Genomic DNA, 16,981 nt, shown 5'->3' with positions numbered 1-16,981 from the left:
GCTGATACATGCCCTGGTTGAGGCAGCATCTTTTTGTGCCAACTCTCCTTCGAAAAAGATGTATGTTTTGGATGACTGCTTTTGTTTAGGAAAAGTTCAGCACTTGTTATTAACAGTTTGGTAATATTTGGAACTACCATATTTTAGTAATTATATTTATAAATATAAAATTTATTAATTGTATTTGCCTATCTTAAATAATTAAAATTTACAGTTTTGTTATTGTTATTGTATTAATTGTATTTGATAATATCATTATCAAATCAATAACTAAATATAATTATGTTAAATTATCATAAGATCCTAAACTCAAATAACTTCTTTATCTTTGCAAAGAAGAACACATCATCACCAAAAGATCAACATTATAGTCTAATGTGAGTAAAAATTATCGAAACAATACAAGGAACTCAAGTTTGAATAAAAATATACAACCAAAACTAAACTTAAAAATTGTAAATTATAATATCTTAGTTGTCATTATTTTCTTGTGCACTGTAGAAGAATTGTTAGCAAGTATGACATATCAGGAACACAAAATATTCAGTGATAGATTTGTTCATCTTAAGTTAAATTGATACAAAAATAAACCTGGTATCATAAAGTTCAGACCAATATTTTTGGTGCAGCCACTGATAGGAAAAATGTCTCCCCTTGGCCATGGTGAGAGAGAAAGAACAAAAAGATTAAGCAAATTGCAAGTAGTTTAGACTAAAAACATCACAAAGAGAGCAAATTGCTTTTTGAATGCTAAAACATGTAAAAGGACTCCCATATTACCAAAACAAAAGCAACAAGGTTGAGCACAAAATTGGACATATACAATGTTACAATATCAAGAACAATACCATCTCTATTTCTGTCTTCCATTGCCAAATCTCAAAAGAGAAGAAAGCCAAAGATAAAACCATGTACATGTCAATCCAATAATCATTAGAAGAAATATTCCGTTATGATTTTTAAAATGCATCAAAAGACCACAAAATGAAACAAGGAAGCTTAGTAGTTCATAATAGCTCAGCAGTTTTTACTGAATCTCCATTATCAAGATAAGAAAAAATAGGATGTATATACAAAATGCATCATAGCTATGTCAATCTAATTATTCACTTGCTTTTTCTTTTTTTTTCCTTGAATGTGTTGTGAATATAATTCAACAACAGGGAAAACTTAAGGGTATTGGTTAGGTCATGCAACGTATAATTCTGCTTTGCCATCAATAAACAGGCTCATGAACTCCTCTCCATCAACGGTCTCCTTCTCAATGAGAAGTTGTGCCAGCTTATGAAGGATATCAATGTGAGTGGTAATGATTTGCTTGGCCCTGGCATAAGCCCTCTCCACAAGCTCTCTAACCTCAGAATCCACCACATCAGCAGTTGCCATGGAATAATCCTTTTGAGATGACATCTGTCAAAATCGACATCCACGCCATTATCAGTGCAAGCCTAAACATGCAGGTTAAGAAACATTATTCGAATTATTAATGTTTAAATACCTGTTGACCTAAGAACGGATTACCACCAGGTCCGCCTATCGCAACCTGCCCAATTCTTTTGCTGAATCCAAGCCTCTCAACCATTTGTCTTGCCACTCGTGAAACCTGCATGAAGTCATTTGAAGCTCCTGTTGTGACTTTCTCTTCCCCAAAAATTACCTCCTCTGCCACCCTGAAATGCAGCAGCTACACATGAGTGATAGAATGTTAATTGTACATAAAATCTTAATCTAAATGAGAGGAGTGGGAAAAGTTTGGAATATCCATGCTTCTTTTTCCAACCTTCCACCGAGGGCAACGGCCATTTGATTCTCTAGGTAGCTTCTGCTGTAAAGTCCTGACTCGAGCCTTTCCTCGCTCGGGGCAAAGAATGTAAGCCCACCAGCTTGACCTCGAGGGATGATGGAGATCTTGGCAACCGGATCATACTCAGGCATGAGTGCACCCACAAGGGCATGTCCAGCCTCTGCAAAGAACATACAGGATCTATCAATTTTTTTGACCTCAAGGCATGCAGCGAGAGTTTAGACTAAGTTCGTGCAACAGTATACCATGGTATGCTACAAGCTTCTTCTTCTCATCTGAGACAACTGCATTTTTCTTTTCGGGCCCTGCAATTATTCTCTCTAGAGCATCTGAGATCTCATCCTTGCTTATTTCTTTAAGGTCGCGTCTGGCTGCAAGAATAGCTGCTTCATTCATCAGGTTTTGCAAGTCGGCTCCAGTGAATCCCGGGGTTCTTCTAGCAATTTTTTCAAAATCTACATCCTTAGCAAGTGCCTTTCCTCTTGAATGAACCTGGAAATAGAATAAAAGTTCTTAAAAACTCTACAACAGGTATCATCTACTGGCTAGTATCCATTATTCAGGAAAATCATAAAGGATTAAATTATATCTTCAACTAAACAAACCACAAACTTATACAGTGGTCAAGGACCATATTCACATTATGCAGAAATGCTTTGGTTATGCTCTACAACTTTTCAAGTGTCAAAGGTACTCACAAGGATATGCTAACTTAACATATTTACACCTAGCAGATGTAAGATAAGGGCATCGTCTACAATATCACCGAAAATAGAGTTTGCAAAAAATTGCCTTCAACTATAATAACCAAATATTAAGCCAGATATCCACCAAATTGTTTATACATATATATACACACAATTTTCCAGTGTAGTTGCTACAACAAAAACTAAAATGGTGGAATATGATCAAAATTTGAAAGTACAAGAATAATCATTAAAACTAATGATGCATTTATATCCCACATCCAAGTCCCAGTATGGTACCAACAAGTTTCTTTTTTTTCTTTTAATCTTTGAATGAGGTAGACTTTCAAGTAGAGGCAACAGTCATGTATTCAAAAGTTCATTCTCAACGGTCACTCAAGATGAGTTCTAAAAACAAGGCTTGGTGCAATTCAAGAAAGTAGGAAAGCTTTAATAAATTTATATAATAGTATATAATTAACGATATAAAGTCTCAAGGTTGTTGAGTCCCCTTGTTGGGTGAGAGTCTTCAAGTAATCTCCAACTATTCCCGTAATGAATCCTAACATTGATTTTTTTTATATTCTGATTCTCACTTTATTTTACATAATGTGCACATGTTCCTTCATCCATTTCTTGCTTTGCTAGATGATTATTACTAACTACTTCTCAAGTCTAAACCTCCCTAAGCAGTAAAAACCTTCACATCAGTGATTTATCATTTAGTCCAAACAAAAGAAATCTATGTTTGAGGGCAGCATCAAAGCAAGTATTCTTAAGTTTCACATCAAACACATAGATATAACACCAAAATTAGAAATTCTACTTGAAAATACAAAAGAAAGTGCCATTGATACAGCAGGTCAGAAACCCTGCATGCAGCAGTGATGCTAAAGTACAAACTCACAACAAATTAGTCATATTTTAACATAGTTACATTAGAAATTTGTCATAAGGTAAAACAATGAACGCAAATAAGTGTCTGTTCGAAGCATTAATAGAGAACTTAGTATTCATCAATATCTTAAAATAGCAGAGACATTTCTGCCTGGACAAATCAGCCAAATAATAGTAACAGCACAAATAAAATAGAACAAATTACATCTTCATTTATCACTAGCTGTTTGCGATCATGTAAGATTTAAAACTTTGATAAAAATAGAATCAGCAGCACTGGTAGCTGAAGCTTCATCATGATGATCACTTACAATCTTAACTGTCTCGATTGTTCCATATTTACTTCTGATCAGCCTCCCATTTCATGGACTGAATTGGCTACGAACCAGCTCATGAAGGAATAATGCATGATGGAATCCCAAAAGCAAGCAAGATTTCATCAAAAAATATACTTTTTTCTTCCTCGAGATGTTCATTTTTAAGCTCATTTGAGACAAACTTTTATGATATGGAAACAACTTAGTCACCTAAGAACTAATTATTTTGCAAAACATGTGCAATTTTATCAAAAACATGAACACCATCATTAACAAAGCATCAAAACAACATCTTGCTGTGAACTAATATTCTGCAGAACATGTACAAAATTATCAAAAACCATTAAAACAATGCCCATTATAAAGATTCAATGTATCCACATTATACCAACTAACCTGTAGGATCTTCACCCTGCCAGCTACATCAGGCCTATCCACTGTGACCTGCCGATCGAACCTTCCAGGCCGTAGCAGTGCCGAATCAAGCACGTCCGGCCTGTTGGTCGCTGCCAAAACAATCACCCCACTGTTCCCAGAGAACCCATCCATCTCTGTCAAGAGCTGATTGATGGTCTGCTCCCTCTCATCGTTGCCACCGCCAAGCCCGGCCCCCCTCTGCCTTCCCACCGCATCAATTTCATCGATGAACACAATGCAAGGTGCCTTAGCCTTCGCTTTTTCGAATAAATCCCGGACCCTCGACGCCCCCACACCCACGAACAGCTCCACGAACTCTGACGCCGCGCACGAGAAGAAGGGCACGCCGGCCTCTCCCGCCACAGCTCGGGCCAGCAGCGTTTTGCCGGTGCCGGGTGGGCCCACCAAGAGGCAACCTTTGGGGATCTTCGCCCCAAGAGCCGTGTACTTGTCCGGGTTCTTCAGGAAGTCCACCACTTCCTGCAGCTCGAGCTTGGCCTGGTCAGCCCCAGCGACATCGGCGAAGGTGACGCCGGTCTCGGGGACCTCCTGGAACTTGGATTTGGACCGGCCGAAGTCCATCGGCCCGCCGAGCCCACCCGGGCCGCCACCGGGCCCGCCCTGGGCCCGGCGGAATAGGAAGAACAGGCCGGCGAAGGCGAGGAACGGGAAGATGAGGTTCCCGATGAGATTGAACAGGCCATTGCCGCCGTCCCCCTCCGAGACGGAGATGTCCACGCCGTTCATCGCCAGGATGTCGATTAGGTCAGGGTCGTTGGGGACGACGACGGCGGCCCGGCGACCGTCGACGGCCGTGAGCTGGAGCAGGCCGCCGTCCTTGCTGAACCGGACGCGCTCAACCTTGCCCCTCTTGACGGCATTAAGGAACTCGCTGTAGCGCCACTGGGTGCCATCGGGGAGGTCAGGCGAGGCTTGCGGCCGCGGGGCGGTGAGGAGAGACTGGGAGAAGGGGTTCGAGGAGGAGGGGGGAGCGGGCTTGGAGGCAGCCTCCAGCTGGACGGGAGGCGACGAGGGGGGAGGCGAAACCGAAGCGACGTCGTCAGCGATAGCGGAAGGTGGGAGGGAGGAGGAGAGAAGGAAGGCGGCGGCGGCGGCTGCAGCGGTGGGAGAAGGGGGGAGGACGGGGCGGCTCTTCCTGTTGTGACGATCGAGGAATGATTGCACGGAGCTGGGCCTTCTGGGGAGGAGGAAGGGATTGCGAGAAGGGATGGGTTTGGTTTTGGGGCGGAGATTGGTGCCAAAGAGAGCGGAGGAGAGGAGAGGATGGGTTGCGTACGCCATCGAGGCTGATGCTTGCAGTACGAAGTAAGGTTGATGGAGTGGGTGTATAAGAACGGTACGAAGCGGGAGCAACGAGAGGGAGGCGTTTGGGTGTGTGAGGGGAGGTGGGGCCACGTGGAGGTCGCCGTGACCAATCGTTTCGAGAGTTGGAGATTGGGGACGGTTTTGGAATCTGAGGTTTCAATTAATAATTTGAGGCCAAGAAAAGGGGGGAGGAAGAGATTTCGACTGTGTTGTGGTGTGGGTTGCGTTCATTTTTCTTTGGATTTTGATACTAATAATTCTCTCTTTTTTTGTAATCACATAAATAGATTTATACCATTATGATAAATTCTCCTTCAATTTTTTTTAATCAAAATTATGCATAGTCATTAATATTTTATAATTTTCATAACACAACCTATCCATTTTAATATTTTCATTTTAATGACTTAAACTTTTCATATATTTTTCTTAGTTGTCCAACGCTTGAATTCAAGAGACATGGTTTACTAAATATTTATATTATAAAATTCTTTTAATCTAAAGAATACTTGACGAATGGATAAAAAAATCATGATGCCTCTCTGCACTATAATTTCCCAAATTAATAATATATTCATGAATCTTGTTATCATGTATTTCTTTTTTTTTAATCTTCCTATCATTGAATAATAGATTAAAAAAATAAGATTACATACATACGTATATATATACATATATATATATATATATATATATATATATCAGTAATTATAAATTTTAATTTTTTCTCACCAACTCACTATCAGCGCCAACCAATTAATTATGGAGACGAGGCGATGAGAAAATTTTAAAATTCAAAATTATCAATATATATAGTCAAAAATAAATTTATATCGATATTTTGATATTTTGAGAATTTTATATTCTAGGTATAGTAGTGATAATCCATATTTGTTTTGTAAAGATTTTTATATAATTGACAAATACAAGAAGACCTATAATAATAAAATATTTCTTATAGAAAGTAAATAGAATCGAATACGATGAGAATATGATCGTATCACATTATCTCTCGGAAAGTAAGAATTGAATTAACACAAAGCGCGATAAAAAAGAAAAAAGATTTTCAAAATGCCAATAATTTGGACATAATCTTTGATCATATAAATTTCCACCTATATCACAATAGTTATGGGCAAGAACAATTACACTAAAATTTTAATTATCCAAAGTATTTTTAAAGCAGCTTAGTGATAATATATTTTCAGTGACTTATAAAATTATAATATATGAATACAAAAATAGTTTTGGGATCAAAGTTGAAATAAATTTTGATAAAGCAATAAGTTAAAATATGTTATAATCATTTGTTTTATAAAATATATTAAATTAAAAAAATCAGGCCATTGGAAGTATAAATTTCACCCGATTCTCTATTTTACATATTGAAAAAACTCATAAAACATCAAAAAAAATCTTCCAAAATAGAAAATGTGTGATATATGTTAATCTAACAGATTTTGGCAAAGATTTGTGCTTCTTACTCAGTTTTTGATTTGATCCCAAAAATAGTGCAAATGTAAAAAGAGATTATGTAGATTCATCATGTTTTGGTAGAAATAGAAAAAAATGAAGAAAATACAGATTGTTTGGATGGTATAAAAAATATAAAAATATCAAAAAATCTATAAATTAGAAAAACTATGATTGTTTGAATGGGTCTCCATCAAGATCAACGATAATGCCATAATAGATCATTTCATGGGGAAGACATTAGCTCTCTAAGGCATGCAAGTGGAGATATTAATGAACTCATACTGCCCTCTCCACTCCAAGTAGAGGCGGAAGTGAGAGCTTCGATGTAATGTCATGGAGAGTATTGCTACAAGTGAATAAAACTTAGTGTTTTTAATAAAAACCTTAGGTTAAATGGAAGTGTTCACTAAATAAAATTTGTTGGAAACAAAATGTATTAGATGTGTGGTGAAGGTCTCAATTGAAATAAATAATGTTCATGTTTGGACCTTCCTTCCTTATATGTTTTTTTTTTCTTACTAATTTTTAGTGTTTTTATCAATTTCATGTTCATTACTATCTAAAGATACATTATGAACTAAACATGCATTAGAAAGGTGCATCTCAGGTATTGACATCCTTTTATGTCTTAGATAAAATGATATAAATACCCTCCAAAGGCTTGTTATCAACTACTCTACTCTGGATGGTGTTTCTTAGTAATTCATGCACCATCTTTTTATAAGTTTTTAAAGATTCTCTCAAGCTTTTATATAATGGTAGTTGTTGGAACACACGAAAAAGAGATGATATATATAGAAAGTATGTGTTAGATTATGAAAAGATTTGCTATTTGCTATTTCTCTATTAAATAATTTTTAGTTTTGACATATAAAATATATTTGACATACTTTTATAATCTATGATATTTGATTTCAAAAAACATAGTTCTAATATTAATTGTTTCGTAATTATGCTATTGTTATACAAAAAATGTTAATATTAGAAACTGAAATAATAATGATATATCAAGTTTATGATACTTACCTTTTGATACTATTTAGAAAGTTTTTATCGGATCTACAAGTGCACCGTTATCAAATCCAAAAGCTATAGTAATGTCAATCAATAAAAAGAATTAGACTCGTCATCTTTTCTCTTTTTATACTAGGATTAGTAATAGTGAAAGATTAGTGACTAAAAGGAGATAAGAGAAGATATATAATCTTTCGATAACACCACGAAGAGATAAGAGAAGATCTATAATTACTCAATAATATCATATATCACATTCTCATATTTTATGTTAAGTCTCTATGAGATCCTATTTATTTATAGGTGAGAGCGGAGAGTCTCTAATAAGTAATTAATAAAGTCCCTCTAATAAAAAGTGATATCCTAATAAATTATATTTTAATTAAACCTCCTTTCTATTGGTTGATAATCATAATTAAAATTTAATCATATTTATAATATATTTTATCTAATTAGATAAAGTCACGTAATCTAATAATTCAAAGCCATAAAAGATTTTATCAATCTTTACATGTTTGTATATAAAAAAAATATCATATCTTGATGTCAATCTTCGTTCTTTTGGGATTATAGTTGATGGTCGTTTTTTAATTCCATCTCTACTACAGAACCGGACATGAGAGTTTCTTCTCATCCAGCTCCTCGCAAATGAAAGGATTCAATAATATTACAGATACGCATGTATTTAATAAACTAATACACTAAGACATTTATTAATATTGAATTTGTTTTGTTATACAGAAAGATGTATATACAGGATATATAGCTAGAATATTTATGTTACATATTTATAGATATAAATTGTACAATTCATATGAAGATTTATATATTAATTATAATCGCCAATCTAGCATGATAATTTTTTTCTGATCTAACTTATTTCTTTATTGTGAAGAGATTTCTTATATTCATATCTTATATCATTTATTATGTTTATGTAAACAATCATAGGGACATGTTCAACAAATTTTTTTGGATTAAGTTTGTTTTGTTTTGTTAATCATGAGTGAAAAAAGTTGACAGTTTAAGCACCTAAGTTTAATTTAGTAAATTTAGAATATGTATTATGAGATGCAAAAATTTGACTATTATGAAATTCAAAATTTTGTTGAAAGGAGATGTTTCCAAGAGGTTATTACATTGTTCATATATTAAAAAATCTTATGATGTATGAGACAAAGAGGCTACTAAACTGTTTTGGGTTGCTACTAGAGCCCTACTACATACAAGTTTAACTAATGTATATAAAAATAGAGAAAAAATCATAGCTAAAGTTTACATATGTAAAATTTGAGAAAGAGAAATAGATTATTATTATTTTTTCCTTGCCGTCATTATGCAATGGTCATGGCTTACCTATTACCTTTATGATTGAAATGATGAGGAAAAATATTATTGAATAGTTTTACATTTGTCGTAAAATAACTATCAATTTAACATCAACGATGGAAGGAGGATATGAAGCTCATCACGATGGGAGGGCTCAAAATCCGCCACATCAGAGGACCCACCACAATGAAAAGAAGATCTGAAATCCGTCATAACTGAGGGAGAACTTGAAGCCCATAGCAAAAGGATGACTCAAAATCCACCACGATGGAGGGTTGACTTGAAGCCTACCACGACGGAAAGAGGATTGAAAATCTACTATGATATAGAGAGGACTTAAAGCCTGCTATAGTGGTAGGAGGACTCAAAATCCTCCATGGCAAAGGAAGGACTCAAAGCATGCTACGATGAATGAAGGATTTGAAATCCATCATGATGGAGGTGAAGGGAAAAATATGCCCGAGGCATGAGAGTTGGGAAAACCTGGCCCGCGCTAAGAGAAACCCACTATGACGAAGACTTAGGGGGAAATGTGCCCAAAATATGTGAGTAAGAAAACCCGACCCATGTCAAGAGAAATATACTATGACAGAAGCATAAGATAAAATGTACCCGAGGTGTAAGAGTTAGAAAAACTTAACATGTGCTAAGAGAAATCAACTACGATAGAGGCGCATGGTCAAATATGTTAGGATCGGAGCGGCACTAAGAGGGGGGGGTGAATTAGTGCAGCGGATTAAAACTTCGGTTTTGATAAATCTTTCGTACGATGAAAAGCAATATCAATGGAAACCGATTTTAGAAGCTTGATAACTTAGAAACGTATGGAAGCGTAGTAACTAAGTAGAGAAGTTTGCAGTATGTAAATGGCAAGAGTAGGATGCAAACCAAATAACGCAGCAGTTTTTAAAGTGGTTCAGTCAAAATGACCTACATCCACTTGCGAAGCCTTCTTTGAGGAGGCTTCCAACTTCCACTAGCAAATTTCTTGTAGGGGAAGGACTAATACCCCTCTTACAACCTTTACAAGTGGTTCACACTTTTACAATTCTTTTCAACAAGATGGGAGGAGGTGAACACTTAAGCAATATGAAAAACAAGGCTTGCAAAGACTATTCTAAGGCTCTTAACTTAAACTATTGCTTTTCAAAAGGTTGTTGTCTCAGCTGAGATTTGAGGGGTATTTATAGGCCTCAAGAGGATTCAAATTTGGGCTCCAAAATTTGAATTCTCTTTGGTTCCCGATGCTGGCGGTGCCACTGCCTGGCTCTCGGGTGCTAGGCGATGCCACCGCCTACACTATTTCAGCTCACTGGTTGGGCTCCAAAATTGGCCCAAATCAGTCCGAACTAGAGCCTAATTGGCCCCTACTTGGTTTATAGGATTAACACCTAATCCTAACCCTAAGTAACGTGCTAACTACGAATTTAAAGATATTTTCTAAGCTATTACAAAGTCCGTAAGTCAAGACTTCTTCCGACGAGCTTTCGGCGAACTTCCGACGGTTTTCCGATAAACTCTCGGAAACCATTCTGCGGACTCCCAGCAAGCTCCTAGACTTCACGATTTGATCTTGACGAGTTCCAACGAGCTTCTTCGGCAAGCTCCGATCTTTCTCGGCGAGCTCCGCGAACTTCCAACGAACCTTCCGGCGAGCTTCCGAAAAACCCTTCGGCAAGCTCCCTACTCATTCTCGGCTAGTTCCGGCAGCATTCCCGACGAACCTTCGGACTTCCGTCGAACTCTCGAACTTGCAATGAATCCTTCGTGCTTGACTCTGACATTTTGTTTTGCTTTATGTCTTCGTCATTATCGTAGTTAATCCTGCACATACAAGCTAAAACTCTACTCCGATCTAGACAATTATTACAACGCGAATTGACATTCTGTTGCCCGGCACGTCATTAGTTGGTGCTTCGTCTGATTCTTCGGTGCATCGTCCTCTCTTGCGGCTTGTTGCCCAATCGGCGGTTGACCTCCGCAACCCCGATATCCTTGGCGCAATTTCGCTCTCCTTGGCCCGATGCCCGACGTCCGAAGCCTTCTATCGTCCAATATCTTGATGTGATCTCCTCCGGCACAACGTCAATTTCTCCTGCGTTAACTGTCTAATCCTGATCGAGTAGACCTGCATCACTCAAAATGTAGTTTAAATTATAAACACATATCAAGTGGTTTTATCATCAAAATACGAGATTCAACAATCTCCCCCTTTTTGATGATGACAATCACTTGATGATGGAGTTAACCTTAACTCCCGGAGTTTAAACAAACTCCCCCTATCAATATGCCATATTGATAGAACCTTGAATTCAAACTGAATTCAAGTCATTGCAATATTCATCATGAATACTTGCAACACATCATCATGAACATATGCAGAAACTTATGCATCACATGTCATGTCATCAACATACTTCTCCCCCTTTGTCATCAACAAAAAGGAGAAGTACTATAATCAAGTGTTCGTTATATGGGTTCAACTCATTGCATGAAAAACATAATATTAAATTTTTATCATCATGCAATCTAGCAATTTTACAACATTTTAGAACTTGCAAGCTTGCAATTTAGAGATGTTCAAGAAAGCAACTCTTGCTTCTTGAAATATGCAAGTTTTATAAGCTAGCAAATTCAAATATATGCAAGTTGGCATATTTGCTTTTCTTGAGATAGGCACGATAGCACATTTTTGTATTTTCTTGATGTTTCAAGCTAGTAATTCTCGGTGATGTTCAAGATAGCAATTTCTTCTCTTTTAAGAAGTACAATTTTTGCTTTCTTCTTGAATTGTGCAAGCTAGCTATCTCCCCCTTAGTCATTGTCAAAAGGAAGGGAAGACCCTTTATATCAATTTCTAAATCATGACAAAGGTGAGTAATCATTATTATTTAAAAATTTCATAATTGAGATAAACCTTGAATTCAAATTAAGGCAATATTAATCATGATTCACATCATATGTAATACATCACATAAAAAGCATAAGTATTGCATGCATCATTTTAGCAACAAATCGTAGTATTTCATCACATGACAAGATATCAGCAAGTAAAATTACAATGCAAGTTCTTGATATCTTAACATGGCATATGGCAATCATAGCATTTCGATTATCAATTTACCATATATTTCGATGCAAGCTTCTTTTGATATCTTAACATAATTTAAATTCAAATATGACACTTATAGCATTAATTCATATATTTATCATTCAAATATGGCACTCATAGTATCAATTCATATATTTCTCCCCCTTTGTCATTATCGAAAAGAAGGGAGAAATCAATGGCCAAAAGATTTTAATCATTATACAAGCCAACTTACAAAATCATGTCATGATATCAAGAAAATTCAAGAAGGACATGATTCATTCAATAAATCCTTTTAATAGAGCAAAAGAATTATACAACCAATATATCAATATCATAGATCAAGTCATGATTCGTGATTCATCATAAAGCAAATTAATTTTCAGTCATCTCATAAGGCGTTTAAAGAATTTTTGAAACATAGGAGAATGATTAATTTAAGAATGCAATGTTTCAATCAAATTCAAGTCATGAATACCAATACTTTCATATTGTGAGTATCAATTCATGAATACCAAAAGATATTATTTATGATTCCAATTTTGCAAGATCAAGATTATGATTTAAATAAAACTTATTCAAATCAAATCGGTAACTTGAAACTCATAATCAAGTCATCAAAATCAATTTCGAGATTCACAAAATATCATGATATCATTAATCTCGATCAGATGGGAAAAGCATTTTTTAAGTGATTCTTTTTCATCTAAGCATGCCTTAGTCTTTATATGCCAAATCAATATAAGCATGAAAGTTCAAGAGGTAAAGGTAAAATCTTATAAAACAACTCATTTATAAAATATTCATCATGTTTATTTTCATGAGATTCACAAGATTGGTAAAATAAATTCATTAATCTCAATATGATAGAAAATTATTTCCATTTAATACAATTGATTTCATGTGAGGGTATTCAAGTCTTTTTGTGAAAACAAGTATCATCATCTAAAATTGAAACATAAGTTTCGTCATGAAGCCGTTAAGACCAAACACATCATGATATCACGTCTATCATCAAAAGACTATCAAGAAATTCATACATAGATGTACATGCACTATATCATCTTAATATGTCATGAGAATGTAATCTTAATTCATCATAAAAACGATTAGACCAAAAGCATATTAATCTAAAATGAGAGGTTCAAATCAACATTTACTTCAAAAACTCATGCATGACGTATACATATGTATGGATTAATCCTAAGCATTATCACATATCATATTATCATCCCTAATATTACATCATTCAACATTTCAAAGCATAACATGCATGAAACCTTTGTAATATACTTTTCATGATCAAATTTTTTAATTTTTCAAAGATGCTACAAAGAAAAACATGATATGATTTTTGAAAAATAATTTTTTATTTCCTATTCCTACTATCTAAATTAAGCACTCATGAAGGGCTTTAAGTAATTTCAAAATAATTCAAGAGAGTTGAGTTACTCACCTTGTAGTCGAAGCCCGTCAAAGCCCAATTCGTCGTTTCGCCTTTGGAAGTTTCTGATTCATCCTTGGTTGCCTTTCTCTTCTTTGGCCTCTTCCTCCGTTCATGTTCATTGTTTATTTTAGATTTTTGTTTAATAAACTTATTAAGATTTAGTGTTCGAAGTTCAAGTTCAACATTATCCTCATCACTTGAGTCATCGCTCAAGTGGTATTCATTTGTCCGGAGTTCCAAATCCTTCCTATTCTTTGGAAGGTGATTTTGTTCATCATGTGTATTGTGAACCATTTCATATGTCATCAATGAACCAATTTGTTCTTCAAGTGGAAAAATATTAAAATCTTTTGTTTCTTGTATTGCAGTTATTTTAGGATCCCACCTTTTTGGAAGGGATCTTAAGATTTTGCTCACGAGATCAAAATTCGAAAAAGATTTACCAAGAACACTTAGATTATTGACGACATCCGTGAAACGGGTGTACATGTCGCTTATAGTCTCGCTTGGTTGCATTCGAAAAAGCTCAAAATCATGCAATAAAATGTTAACTTTCGAGTCTTTGACTCTACTAGTTCCCTCGTGCGTGATTTCAAGTGTTCGCCAAATATCAAAAGCCGTTTCGCACGTTGAAATCCGATTGAACTCAGTTTTGTCCAAAGCACAAAATAAGGCATTCATAGCCTTTGCATTTAAAGAAAATACTTCTTCTCCAAATCCGACCATTCGTTCATTAGTTTAGAGGGAAGTTGAAAACCGTTTTCAACAATATTCCATAAATCCAAATTCATAGAAATCAAGAAAACTCTCATTCGAGTTTTCCAATAAGTGTAGTCCAATCCGTTAAACAACGGTGGACGAACAACCGATAAGCCCTCTTGAAAGCCATGAAGAGTCATTTCTCAAGGGTGTAAATCCGAAATAAGAAATACCGGGCTCTGATACCAATTGTTAGGATCGGAGCGGCACTAAGAGGGGGGGTGAATTAGTGCAGCGGATTAAAACTTCGGTTTTGATAAATCTTTCGTACGATGAAAAGCAATATCAATGGAAACCGATTTTAGAAGCTTGATAACTTAGAAACGTATGGAAGCGTAGTAACTAAGTAGAGAAGTTTGCAGTATGTAAATGGCAAGAGTAGGATGCAAACCAGATAACGCAGCAGTTTTTAAAGTGGTTCGGTCAAAATGACCTACATCCACTTGCGAAGCCTTCTTTGAGGAGGCTTCCAACTTCCACTAGCAAATTTCTTGTAGGGGAAGGACTAATACCCCTCTTACAACCTTTACAAGTGGTTCACACTCTTACAATTCTTTTCAACAAGATGGGAGGAGGTGAACACTTAAGCAATATGAAAAACAAGGCTTGCAAAGACTATTCTAAGGCTCTTAACTCAAACTATTGCTTTTCAAAAGGTTGTTGTCTCAGCTGAGATTTGAGTGGTATTTATAGGCCTCAAGAGGATTCAAATTTGAGCTCCAAAATTTGAATTCTCTTTGGTTCCCGATGCTGGCGATGCCATCGCCCAGCCAAGCGGTGCCACCGCCCAGCTCTCGGGTGCTAGGCGGTGCCACCGCCTACACTATTTCAGCTTAATGGTTGGGCTCCAAAATTGGCCCAAACCAGTCCGAACTAGAGCCCAATTGGCCCCTACTTGGTTTATAGGATTAACACCTAATCCTAACCCTAAGTAACATGCTAACTATGAATTTAAAGACATTTTCTAAGCTATTACAAAGTCCGTAAGTCAATACTTCTTCCGACGAGCTTCCGACGAGCTTCCGGCGAACTTCCGACGGTTTTCCGATAAACTCTCGGAAACCATTCTGTGGACTCCCAGCAAGCTCCTAGACTTCACGATTTGATCTTGACGAGTTCCAACGAGCTTCTTCGGCAAGCTCCGATCTTTCTCGGCGAGCTCCGCGAACTTCCAACAAACCTTCCGGCAAGCTTCCGAAAAACCCTTCGGCAAGCTCCCTACTCATTCTCGGCTAGTTCCGACAGCATTCCCGACGAACCTTCGGACTTCCGTTGAACTCTCGAACTCGCAATGAATCCTTCGTGCTTGACTCTGACACTTTGTTTTACTTTATGTCTTCATCGTTATCGTAGTTAATCCTGCACACACAAGCTAAAACTCTACTCCGATCTAGGCAATTATTACAACGCGAATTGACATTCTGTTGCCTGGCATGTCATTGGTTGGCAATTCGTCCGATTCTTCGGTGCATCGTCCTCTCTTGCGGCTTGTTACCCAATCGGTGGTTGACCTCCGTAACCCCGATATCCTTGGTGCAATTTCACTCTCCTTGGCCCGATGCCCGACGTCCGAAGCCTTCTGCCGTCCAATATCTTGATGTGATCTCCTCCGGCGCAACGTCAATTCCTCATGCGTTAACTGTCTAATCTTGATCAAGTAGACCTGCATCACTCAAAATGAAGTTTAAATTATAAACACATATCAAGTGGTTTCATCATCAAAATACGAGATTCAACTAAATATGCTTGAGATATGTAAGTCGGGAAAACTCGACTTGCACAAAGAGAAATCTATCACGATAGAGGCACAGGGCAAAATGTGCTTGAGATATATAAGTCTAGAAAATATAATCCACGCTAAGAGAAATCAACTATAGCGAAAGCACAGGGCAAAATATGCCTGAGGTATGTGTCAAAAAAATCTGACTTATACCAAGAGAAATCCGCTACGAGGGAAGCATATAGCAAAAAAAGCCCAATGTGTATGAGTTAGAAAAACTAGACCTAAGTTAAGAAAAATTTGCCATGGCAATGTAAGAGAAAATGTGCCCAAGGTATGCGAGTCAAGAAAACCCGACCAATGTTGAGAGAAATTTACTACAATGGAAGCGCGGGATAAAACATGATCGAGGCATGTGAATCAGAAAAACCTAACTCGCTCCAAGAGAAATATGCCATAGTGAAGACATAGTAAAATATGCTCAAAGTGTAAGTTAGGAAAACCCAACCCATATCAAGAAAAATCTGCCACAAAGAGAAATTTATCATGGCAAAGGCATAGGGCGAAATATGCTAGAGACATTTGAGTTGGAAAAATACGATTTGCATTAAGAGAAATCCACCACGGTGGAGGCATAGAGTAAATTATGCTTGAGGCATGTGAGTTAGGAAAACCAGACTCGTGCCAATAGAAATCTA

At 36.6% G+C, this 16,981-nt stretch overlaps 1 protein-coding gene across 1 annotated transcript; it reads right to left on the bottom strand.

Moving 5' to 3' along the window:
* Nucleotides 1-985: 985 nt before the first annotated feature.
* On the bottom strand, nucleotides 986-5,450 carry LOC103998815 (ATP-dependent zinc metalloprotease FTSH, chloroplastic). The gene is made up of 5 exons (XM_009420406.3): nucleotides 4,101-5,450; nucleotides 2,050-2,296; nucleotides 1,781-1,964; nucleotides 1,499-1,670; nucleotides 986-1,410 (listed from the first exon to the last, which is right to left on the bottom strand). Exons 1-5 carry the CDS (start codon nucleotides 5,421-5,423, stop codon nucleotides 1,189-1,191), a joined length of 2,148 nt encoding a protein of 715 aa, XP_009418681.2. The 5' UTR covers nucleotides 5,424-5,450; the 3' UTR covers nucleotides 986-1,188.
* Between the last annotated feature and the right edge of the window lie 11,531 nt (nucleotides 5,451-16,981).

Source organism: Musa acuminata, chromosome BXJ3-9, assembly GCF_036884655.1.
Source record: "Musa acuminata AAA Group cultivar baxijiao chromosome BXJ3-9, Cavendish_Baxijiao_AAA, whole genome shotgun sequence".
Taxonomy (NCBI): Eukaryota; Viridiplantae; Streptophyta; class Magnoliopsida; order Zingiberales; family Musaceae; genus Musa; species Musa acuminata.
The sequence above is the reverse complement of the archived record's forward strand: the minus strand, read 5'-3'. Positions and strand labels throughout refer to the sequence as shown.